General features: G+C 45.1%; 1 protein-coding gene across 3 annotated transcripts in view; it reads left to right on the forward strand.

Annotated features, from left to right (window-relative positions):
- The window catches only part of LOC138192512 (cadherin-18-like), a 123,152-nt gene that overhangs the window by 65,666 nt on the left and 45,339 nt on the right, over positions 1 to 12,147 (forward strand). For all 3 annotated transcript variants that reach the window (XM_069139950.1, XM_069139952.1, XM_069139953.1), the window contains one exon: positions 6,689 to 6,856. In XM_069139950.1, the coding sequence (XP_068996051.1) occupies positions 6,689 to 6,856 (168 nt within the window). The remainder of the gene's footprint in view (positions 1 to 6,688; positions 6,857 to 12,147) is intronic.

Consider the following 12,147-nt stretch of genomic DNA (forward strand, 5'->3'; position numbering starts at 1 on the left):
AACACCTGGTAAAACATCTGACAACTAATGAGGTTACCATGGCAACAGATCAGTAACATGATTGGGTATAAAAGATGATTTCAGTGAGGCAGAGTCTCTCAGCAGTGAAGATGGGGAGAGGTTCACCACTCTGTGAAAGACTGTTGGAAAATAGTTCAACAATCTAAGAATAATGTTCCTCAACGTAAAACTACAAAGAATTAGTGGATTTCATCGTCTACGGTTCATAATATCATTAAAAGATTCAGAGAATCTGGAGAAATCTCTGAACACAAGTGACAAGGCTGGAAACCAATATTGGATGGACGTGTTACTTCAGTACATGTGATGAAGTGAAGCGTTCTTGTTTTTAATCACAGGACATCCATTAGTGTTTATGAGTCCTGCTGACAGTACAGACATGAAACTAACGTCAGGACCAGCAGTGTCAGGAACAGCAAAATCGGGACCATCAGCATCAGGACCATCACAATCAGGACCATCACAATCAAGACCAGCACGATCAGAACCAGCAGCATTAGGACCAGCAGCATCAGGATCAGCAGCATCAGTACCAGCACAATCAGGGCCAGCAGCGTCAGGACCAGCACAATCAGGACCAGCACAATCAAGACCAGCAGCATCAGGACCAGCACGACCAGAACCAGCAGCGTCAGGACCAGCAAAATCAGGACCAGCAGCATCAGGACCATCACAATCAGGAACAGCATAATCAGGACCAGCACAAACAGGACCAGCACAATCAGGACCTTGGAAAGTGACCATGACTCACTGAGTGGAGAGCATCTAACAGCAGGAAACTACACTGTTAGTCTCTTTTAGTCTCTATTAGTCTCTGTTGGTCTATGTTACTCTCTGTTAGTCTCCCTGTTAGTCTCTATTAGTCTCCCTGTTACATTACATTACATTTAATTTAGCTGACGCTTTTATCCAAAGCGACTTACAATAAGTTAATTTCAACCATGAGGGTACAAAACCAGAACAACAGGAATCAAGAAAATACAATTTCTTCAAGAAAGCCAAACTACAAAGTTCTATCAGTAAGTTCTATTTTAAGATACTAAAGTTCTACTGTTCAAGGTAAAGTCTGAAGAGGTGTGTTTTTAGTTTGTGGTGGAAGATGTTCAGAGTTTCTGCTGTCCTGATGTCGTTGGGGAGCTCATTCTACCATTTAGGAGCCAGGACAGCAAACAGTCGTGATTTTGTCATCAGCATAGCTGTGGTGGGAAAAGCCATGTTAGGTTAGGTTAGGTAGTTACTTTATTAATCCCCGAGGGGAATTTTTTTTTTCGCTACAGCAGCATACAGAAGCAATAAGATAATAATAGAATAATAGAAAAGCAATAAAATAGCAGTAAAATAGCAGTAAAAAATATAAAATGCACAGTATATACAGTACAGTATATATCTATATATATTATATACAAACAACCAAGAAACACAGACAACAGTGTTATTGTTGTGTGATGGATTTTGCCAGAGGTGAGTTATTGTACAGTCTTATTGCGGTCGGCAGGAATGATCTCCTGTATCTGTCCTTGTGACAGCGGAGCTGGAGGAGTCTTTTGGAGAACGTCCTCCTCTGTCCCTGCAGCAGGTGGTTGAGAGGGTGGTCAGGATTATCCAATATGGATAATAGTTTGTTCAGCGTCCTCCTCTCCACCACCTTTTCCAGGCTGTCCAGTTTGTAGCCGATGATGGAGATGATGTGAGTGAAGGACAGAGCCGAGAGAGTCGGTGTACAGAGAGAAGAGGAGGGGACCCGGGACGGAGCCTTGAGGGACACCAGTAGTGAGAGGACAAGGTTCAGACACAGATCCTCTCCAAGTTACCCGGTAGGTGAGGTCGTTGAGGTAGGATGAGAACAGGGAGAGAGCAGAGCCTGAGACACCGAGGTCCTGAAGGAGGAAAGAAGGATCTGGTGGTTCACTGTGTCCAATGCAGCAGAAGGTCGAGAAGGATCAGGACAGAGGACAGAGAGGCTGCTCTAGCAGTGTGAAGCTGCTCAGAGACAGAAGGAGGACCGTCTCTGTTGAGTGGTCTGTTGAAACCAGACTGGTGGTCAAGAAGGTTATTATGGTGGAGATAGGAGGAGAGTTGGTCAAAGATAGCTCGCTCCAGAGTTTTGGAAAGAAAGGGAAGAAGAGAGATGAGTCTGCAGTTGCCCCTTCCAAGCACCTTTCCCTGAACCACTCCCCCAATCAGCCCCTCCTACATTAGTCTCCCTGTTAGTCTCTGTTAGTCTCTCTGTTAGTCTCTATTAGTCTTTGTTAGTCTCTCGGTTGGTCTCTGTTTGTCTTTGTTAGTCTCTGTTTGTCTCTCTGTTAGTCTCTGTTAGTCTCTCTGTTAGTCTCTGTTGGTCTCTATTAGTCTCTCTGTTGGTCTCTGTGAGTCTCTCGTTAGTCTCTATTAGTCTCTGTTAGTCTCTGTTAGTCTCTCTGTTAGTCTCTGTTAGTCTCTCTGTTAGTCTCTGTTTGTCTCTCTGTTAGTCTCTGTTAGTCTCTCTGTTAGTCTCTGTTAGTCTCTGTTTGTCTCTGTTGAGTCTCTGTTGGTCTCTATTAGTCTCTCTGTTGGTCTCTATTAGTATCTCTGTTAGTCTCTGTTAGTCTTTCGGTTGGTCTCTGTTAGTCTCTATTAGTCTCTGTTAGTCTCTCTGTTAGTCTCTATTAGTATCTGTTAGTCTCTGTTAGTCTCTCGGTTGGTCTCTGTTAGTCTCTCTGTTGGTCTTTGTTAGTCTTTGTTCGTCTCTATAGGTCTCTATTAGTCTCTCGTTTGGTCTCTTGGTCTCTGTTGGTCTCTCTGTTAGTCTCTGTTAGTCTCTGTTGGTCTCTGTTGGTCTCTGTTAGTCTATTAGTCTCTCTGTTGGTCTCTATTAGTCTTTGTTAGTCTCCGTTTGTCTTGCTATTAGTCTCTGTTAGTCTCTCTGTTAGGGAGATAGATAGATAGATAGATAGATAGATAGATAGATAGATAGATAGATAGATAGATAGATAGATAGATAGATAGATAGATAGATAGATAGATAGATAGATAGATAGATAGATAGATAGATAGATAGATAGATAGATAGATAGACAGATAGATAGATACTTTATTAATCCCACAAGGGGAAATTGTTTCGTTACAGCAGCATTATAAGTACAGGAAAGCAATAGAACAACAGTAAAATATGAAATATAAAAATGCACAGTATATACAATAAATAGAATAAAATAAAATAGAAAAATTAAATTAAATTAAAACTAACTAAACAATAGTGCAAATATTTAAACAAACAAGAAAACAGACAACCAACAGTGTTATTGTTGCGTGATGGATTTTGCCAGAGGTGAGTTATTGTACAGTCTTCAGAACGATCTCCTGTATCTGTCCTTGTGACAGCAGCTGGATGAGTCTTTTGGAGAATGTCCTCCTCTGTCCCTGCAGCAGGTGGAGAGGGTGGTCAGGATTATCCAATATGGATAATAGTTTCCTCAGCGTCCTCCTCTCCACCACCTTTTCCAGACTGTCCAGTTTGCAGCCAATGATGGAGCCGGCCTTCTTAACCAGTTTGTTAAGTCTGTTGGTGTCACCGGCTCCAATGCTGCTCCCACCCCCCACCTCTCCCCTCCAGCAGACTACTAGAAGTACAGTTCACTTGCCACAACAGATGGTAGAACATCTCCAACATCTTGCTGGTCTTCCAGTTCAGTCTGTTGTCATGGAGACACCAGGTACTTGTACTCCTCCACCATGTCCACCTCCTCTCCCAGAACTCTCAGCGGTTGTGGAGCCGTCGTCTTCCTCCTGAAGTCGACCACCATCTCTCTGGTGTTGGCCACGTTCAGAAGCAGGTGATTTCTACCCGCCCACTCCACAAAGTCCTCCACTACTGCCCTGTACTCGTCCTCCCATCCATCCCTTATACACCAACCACTGCAGAGTCATCAGAGAACTTCTGCAGATGACAGGACTCTGAGTTGTTCTGGAAGTCAGTGGTGTAGAAGGTGAACAGGAAGGAGACAGAACAGTTCCCTGTAGAGCTCCAATACCACTGACCACCGTATCAGACAGCACACTGCCCAGACGGACAAACTGCGGTCTGCCTGTCAGGTAGTCAGTGATCCAGGAGACGGTGGACGCGTCCACCCCCACCACCCGCAGCTTCTCACTCAGTAGCAGTGGTTGGATGGTGTTGGATGCACTGGAGAAATCAAAGAAAGTGATTCTCACAGAGTCACCGGTTCCATCCAGGTGAGACTGAGCTCGTTGCAGCAGGTAGATGATGGCATCGTCCACTCCCACATGAGGCTGGTACGCAAATTGCAGAGAGTCCAGAGAAGATTTCACCAGCGGCCTGAGGTGTGCCAAGACCAGCCTCTCCAGCACCTTCATCACATGAGATGTGAGGGCAACCGGTCAGTAGTCGTTGAGGCCGGATGGAGTCGTCTTCTTAGGGAATGGAACCAGGCAGGACGTCTTCCACAGCACCGGGACTTCCTCCTGCTTTAGGCTCAGGTTGAAGAGGTGTTGCAGGACCTCAGCCAAATGGACGGCGCAGGTTTTCAGGACCTATTAGTCTCTGTTAGTCTCTGCTAGTCTCTCGGTTGGTCTCTGTTTGTCTCTCTGTTGGTCTTTGTTAGTCTCTGTTGGTCTCTATTAGTCTCTCTGTTAGTCTCTCTGTTGGTCTCTGTTAGTCTCTGTTAGTCTCTCTGTTGGTCTCTATTAGTCTCTCTATTGTGCTCTATGTTGGTCTTTGTTAGTCTCTCTGTTAGTCTCTGTTCATCTCTTTTGGTCTCTGTTGTCTCTGTTAGTCTCTGTTAGTTTCTCTGTTGTCTCTGTTAGTCTCTGTTAGTTTCTCTGTTAGTCTCTATTAGTCTCTGTTAGTCTCTGTTAGTCTCTCTGTTGGTCTCTATTAGTCTCTCTATTATGCTCTCTGTTGTCTCTGTTAGTCTCTGTTAGTTTCTCTGTTAGTCTCTATTAGTCTCTCTGTTAGTCTCTATTAGTCTCTCTGTTGGTCTCTATTAGTCTCTCTATTATGCTCTCTGTTGTCTCTGTTGTCTCTGTTAGTCTCTTTTAGTTTCTCTGTTAGTCTCTATTAGTCTCTCTGTTAGTCTCTCTGTTAGTCTCTCTGTTGGTCTCTGTTAGTCTCTGTTAGTCTCTCTGTTGGTCTCTGTTAGTCTCTGTTAGTCTCTCTGTTGGTCTCTATTAGTCTCTCTATTGTGCTCTATGTTGGTCTTTGTTAGTCTCTCTGTTAGTCTCTGTTCATCTCTTTTGGTCTCTGTTGTCTCTGTTGGTCTCTATTAGTTTCTCTGTTAGTCTCTGTTCATCTCTTTTGGTCTCTGTTGTCTCTGTTGGTCTCTATTAGTTTCTCTGTTAGTCTCTATTAGTCTCTCTGTTGGTCTCTATTAGTCTCTCTATTATGCTCTCTGTTGTCTCTGTTGTCTCTGTTAGTCTCTGTTAGTCTCTCTGTTAGTCTCTCTTTTGGTCTCTGTTGTCTCTGTTGGTCTCTCTTTTGGTCTCTGTTGTCTCTGTTGGTCTCTGTTAGTCTCTCTGTTAGTCTCTCTTTTGGTCTCTGTTGTCTCTGTTGGTCTCTCTTTTGGTCTCTGTTGTCTCTGTTAGTCTCTGTTAGTCTCTCTGTTAGTCTCTCTTTTGGTCTCTGTTGTCTCTGTTGGTCTCTCTTTTGGTCTCTGTTGTCTCTGTTGGTCTCTCTTTTGGTCTCTATTGTCTCTGCTGGTCTCTACTAGTCTCTCCGTTAGTCTCTGTTCATCTCTTTTGGTCTCTGTTACTCTGTGAAGAGGATGTTTATGTTTGGGGGTTTACACTGGGACTGATGAAGTTGGGAACCTCGCGAAGAGGAGGTGTTTCCCGGTTTGCGAAGATCAAGTTATCTCCTCTCCTGTGAGTCGTTCACAGCGTCCATAGTTTAGAGTCTTTCTTTCTCTGGACGTTCGATTTGTTTCTTCAGGCGAGACTACACGTCTTTTATTTCAGAGTGAAGTCTACTTGTTAGTTGATGAAGTGTAAAACACTGATGTCTGTTTCAGCTGTGAAATAGTGTTATGTTGTGTTTGTTTTGTGATCTAAGAGGAATCTGACATGAAGCAGAGGAGACAGTCGTAGTGATCCAAGTCTGCTATATGAACCACGTCCTGTATGGGCAGCGCTAGCTGTGATGCTAACAGTTTGTGAGGTTTTGGTCTTTTCAGTGCTGTTTGTTGAGCTTCTGTATGACATTAAATAACATCAGCTAGCAGCAGCTAGCAATAGCAGCAGTACCTCACCATGATGAATGTCACTTCCGTCAAACTTTTCATTCACTCAAGTTCTCCTCACACATGACCACATCTCCTCTCACATGACCATGCCTCCTCATACATGGTCACCCCTCCTCACAAATGGCCACGCCTCCTCACACATGGTCACCCCTCTTCACACATGACCACGCCTCCTCTCCTCACAAATGACCATGCCTCCTCATACATGGCCAAACCTCCTCACACATGACCATGCCTCCTCACAAATGACCACGCCTCCTCACACATGGTCACCCCTCCTCACACATGACCACGCCTCCTCAAACATGACCAAGCCTCCTCTCCTCATACATGACCACACCTCCTCACACATGACCACATCTCCTCATCATAGATCTGTGTGCAATGTGGCCATCTTTAATAAGTCTACTCCACACATTCTTTTCCCTCAGGTACCATCCGGACCGCCGTGTCCAACATGGACCGTGAGACCAGGGACTGCTATGCTGTGGTGGTCCAGGCCAAAGACATGGCGGGCTCAGTGGGAGGACTGTCAGGATCCACCACGGTCAACATCACCGTCACCGACGTCAACGACAACCCGCCCAAGTTCCCGCAGAGTGAGTTTTGATAACCTTGATAAACCTTAATCATCTTCATCATCTTTATCACCTTCATCACCTTCATCATCTTCATCATCTCCATCACTTTCATCACCTTCATCATCTTCATCATCTTCATCACATCCCTCACTTTCATTATCTTCATCACCTCCATCACCTCCATCAGCTTCATCATCTTCATCACCTCCATCATCTTCACCTCGATACAGTACTGCTGTAATATATCACCTCCATCATCTTCATCACCTCCATCATCTTCATCATGTTCATCATCATCATCTTCATCACCTCAATACATTACTGCTTTAATGTATCACCTTCATCATCTTCATCACTTCCATCACCTCAAGTCACCTCCATCACCATCATCCCCTCCATCACCTCCATCATCTTCATCACCTCAATACAGTACTGCCTTAATGTATCACCTTCATCACCTCCATCACCTCCATCATCTTCATCACCTTCATCACCTTCGTCACCTTCATCACCTCTGCCACCTCCATCACCACCATTATCTTCATCATCTCAATATAGTACCGCCTTAATATATCACCTCCATCACGTTCATCATGTTCATCGTGTTCATCATCTTCATCTTCATCACCTCCATCACCTTCATCATCTTCATCTTAATCTTCATCACCTCCATCATCTTCATTACCTTAATCACCTCCATCATCTTCGCTACAGCAGCATTATAGTCACAGGTAAAGAAATAAAAATCACAGCGTAAAAAATATTAAATATTAAACATGAAAATGCACAATATATACAATAAAATGAAATAATATTAATTTAAACTAACTAAACAATAGTGTAAAGATTTAAGCAGCAAACAAACAAACAACGGTGTTATCGTTAGATGATGATTTAACCAGAGGTGCGTTATTGTATAGTCTGAAAGCAGTGGGCAGGAATGATCTCCTGTATCAGGAATAATCTCCTGTATCAGGAATGATCTCCTGTATCTGGAATGATATCCTGTATCAGGAATGATATCCTGTATATTGATACAGGAAGATCATTGGATCTTCTGTATCTGGAATAATCTCCTGTATCTGGAATGATCTCCTGTATCTGGAATGATCTCCTGTATCAGGAACGATCTCCTGTATCTGGAATGATCTCCTGTATCAGGAACAATCTCCTGTATCTGGAATGATCTCCTGTATCTGGAATGATCTCCTGTATCTGGAATGATCTCCTGTATCTGGAATGATCTCCTGTATCTGGAATGATCTCCTGTATCAGGAACGATCTCCTGTATCAGGAATGATCTCCTGTATCAAGAATGATCTCCTGTATCAGGAATGATCTCCTGTATCTGGAATGATCTCCTGTATCTGGAATGATCTCCTGTATCAGGAACGATCTCCTGTATCTGGAATGATCTCCTGTATCAGGAATGATCTCCTGTATCAGGAATGATCTCCTGTATCTGTCCTTGTGACAGCAGCTGGAGGAGTCTATTGGAGAACGTCCTCCTCTGTCACTGCAGCAGGTGGTGGAGAGGGTGGTCAGTATTATCCAATATGGATAACAGTTTCTTCAGTGTCCTCCTATTTTCTAGACTGCCTAGTTTACAGCCAATTATGGAGCTGGCCTTCTTAACCAGTTTGTTAAGTCTGTTGGTTTCTCCATCCCCCAGCAGACTTCACTGACCACAACAGACTGGTAGAACATCTTCAACATCTTGCTGCACACCTTTAAGGATCGAAGAGAGAAAGAGTCAACTCATCCCCTTCTTGTAGACAGCGTTGATGTTGGTCTTCCAGTTCAGTCTGTTGTCATGGAGACACCAGGTACTTGTACTCCTCCACCATGTCCACCTCCTCTCCCAGAACTCTCAGCGGTTGTGGAGCCGTCATCTTCCTCCTGAAGTCGACCACCATCTCTCTGGTCTTGGCCACGTTCAGGAGCAGGTGATTTCTTCCCGCCCACTCCACAAAGTCCTCCACTACTGCCCTGTCCTCGTCCTCCCGTCCGTCCCTTATACACCCGACCACTGCAGAGTCATCAGAGAACTTCTGCAGATGACAGGACTCTGAGTTGTACTGGAAGTCAGTGGTGTAGAAGGTGAACAGAAGGGAGATAGAACAGTTCCCTGTGGAGCTCCAGTACCACTGACCACGGTATCAGACAGCACACTGCCCAGACGGACAAACTGTGGTCTGCCTGTCAGGTAGTCATTGATCCAGGAGACGGTGGACGTGTCCACCCCCACCACCTGCAGCTTCTCACTCAGTAGCAGTGGTTACATGGTGTTGAATGCACTGGAGAAATCAAAGAAAGTGATTCTCACAGAGTCACCGGTTCCGTCCAGGTGAGACTGAGCTCGTTGCAGCAGGTAGATGATGGCGTCGTCCACTCCCACATGAGGCTGGTATGCAAATTGCAGAGGGTCCAGAGAAGATTTCACCAGCAGTCTGAGGTGGGCCAAGACCAGCCTCTCCAGCACCTTCATCACATGAGATGTGAGGGCAACCGGTCGGTAGTCGTTGAAGCCAGATGGAGTCATCTTCTTATGAACAGGAACCAGGCAGGACGTCTTCCACAGCACCGGGACCTCCTCCTGCTGGAGAGGTGTTGCAGGACCTCAGCCAGCTGGACGGCGCAGGTCTTCAGGACCCCAGGGCTGCACAGCACATCCCAGTCCATGGACTCAAAGCAGTCCTACAGGGCTTTTTTAACCTCCTGTGTCCACCTCCTCACAGTCCTGGTGGTTACAGGCTGCCTCTGTACCAGAGGAACATACTTTGGTGTCAGCAGGACCAAGCTGTGATCCGACCTACCAAGGGGGGGAAGGGCAGTAGCACTGTATGCATCCATGGCATTAGCATGCAGTAGGTCCAGAGTTTTATTGTTCCTTGTGGGGAAGTTGCAAAGTTGGCAGTGCTTTATCCAGAGTGGTTGAGGTCTCCAGTAACTGCCAAAAATGCAGTGGGACACTGAGTCTGCAGTTTAGACACAGTGGAGATAGTGTCTACTGCTGCCTCAGCATCAGCTGATGGAGGAACGTACACAGCGACAGCAATGACAGACGAGAACTCCCTCGGCAAATAATACGGACACATCCCCACAGCTAGAAGTTCAATGTCCGGGCTACAGAAACGTTCCTTCACACACACATGGCCGTGATTACACCACCTCTCGTTCACATACATTGCAATCCCTCCACCTTTCTTCTTACCGCTCTGCACAACGTCTCCGTCCGCCCGAACAGTCATGAAGCCGGGAACGGACCTGAAGCCGGGAACGGACCTGAAGCCGGGAATGGTCCTGAAGCAGGGTACGGTCCTGAAACAGGGAACGGTCCTGCAGCCGGGAACGGACCTGAAGCCGGGTACGGTCCTGAAGCAGGGAACGGTCCTGAAACAGGGAACGGTCCTGCAGCCGGGAACGGACCTGAAGCCGGGTACGGTCCTGAAGCAGGGAACGGTCCTGAAGCAGGGAACAGTCCTGAAGCCGGTACGGCTGTACTGTGGTCCGGGAGATGTGAGTGCAGCCATGTCTCAGTGAAACACATGATGCTGCACTCCCGGTACTCCCTCTGGGTCTTTACCAGCGCGCCAAGCTCATCAGTCTTATTGGCCAAGGACCTCACGTTGCCCATTAAAATCGCCGGTATAGATGGTTTATATTTCCTCCTCTTCGCCTTCAACTTAGCTCCAGCTCTGCAACCCTGACGTCTTCTCCGAAGTCCCTCTGGGATTTCAGGCCTCGCTCCGGGCAGCAGTAAAGGTTTACTCAGCGCAATCAGCTGGTCGCGAGAGTAAACGATGCCCCCAGTCCACTGTGCGTAGCTCTCTGTTACAAAGAGGGAAAAAAGTAACAGAAAAGCCACCAGAAAAGAGGAAAAAAAAAGTTACGGTCCATTGTCTGACCGTCACTTAACAAAACGTGAAAGAAAAACAACTCCGAAGAGAGGAGAAAAAACTGAAAAATACTTAAAACAAAAACACACCCGGGGAGCTGCTGCAACAGGCTGCCACTAGCACGGCGCCATCTTGCATCTTCATTATCATCATCATCATCATCATCACCTTCATCACCTCTATCACCTCCTTTACCTCCAATCACCTCTATCACCTTCATCACCTCCATCATCTTCATCACCTCAATATAGTACCGCTTTAATATATCACCTCCATCACCTTCATTGTTTTATTTAATCTGCTTCAGTTTGGTGAACAAACATTACTGATGCAGCCACACAGCTGATAACACGTATTTCATCACTTTTACACAATGGAAAATCAGTTTTCTGGTACAAAGCCAGTGGAGAGACTGAAGACCTTTTTCACAGCAGACATTTTGACTTGTCCTTGTAAGGAAAACACAGGTGTGTTAATGATGGCTGGGTCACACTGAGGGGAGGTCCTGCTGTTGTACATGTTCGTTTCCTGTCATGGCTCACAGGGACACAACACCTGAGGATCACGGCAGAGCTTGAAATAGACACACCCATCCACGACAGCAAAACGTGAGATAGTCACACTTTGGGCTTTCTAACCCCAACCATGTGCTGATTCAATAATCCCAACCATTTGTTTTAGCTAAAAAGGGACATTTTCCTGCAAATCACACGGCTCGAAACAGGTTTCATTTTTGTCAACTACAGGAAAACAGAGACTAACTGTCACGCCCAGACAGTGTCAGGCGTACCTATCTCACGTTTTGCTGTCAGAACCAACGTGTCTATTTCATGCTTTGTCGTGACACCAGGTTGGACACTAAATTAAACTGAGCCCTCCTGAATACACCTGTGGTTTCCCTACAATGACATTAAAATGTTTACCGTGAAGAAGGTCTATTCTTTAATTACAGGAAGGCATCCTATCAAATGATCTCACGTAAAGTTAGTCATTGTTAGTGTGAATCTCGGTGTGGCGAATATGTGGCAAACACAAAGACATAACGTATTTATAACTAATGAGTTTAATTAATGAAAACAGATAGCCAAATATTTTATCATTAGTTGTTCCATTTCCTGTTGATCTCATGTTTCCTGTTGTTTCTGTTATTTAATGGCTCCAAATAATCATTATTTAATATCTATTTATTATCTGCAGAATAATTTCTTCCATCCTCCTGTTTTTATTTGAAAGAGCTGCTGTAAAAGTATGACGTCGATTTAAATATGTAAAAGTACAAAAATGAAAATATATTAATTCCTTATTGACCTCATCCATGTTACAGTGAGACAGATCCACATCTTTGTATATGATATCATATACTAACAGTGTATTCACAGTGACACAATGGTCCAGCTGACAAACACTGAG

Source organism: Embiotoca jacksoni, unplaced genomic scaffold, assembly GCF_022577435.1.
Source record: "Embiotoca jacksoni isolate LCO1_2020_lvr unplaced genomic scaffold, fEmbJac1.0.p SCAF_88, whole genome shotgun sequence".
In the NCBI taxonomy this organism is placed as follows: domain Eukaryota; kingdom Metazoa; phylum Chordata; class Actinopteri; family Embiotocidae; genus Embiotoca; species Embiotoca jacksoni.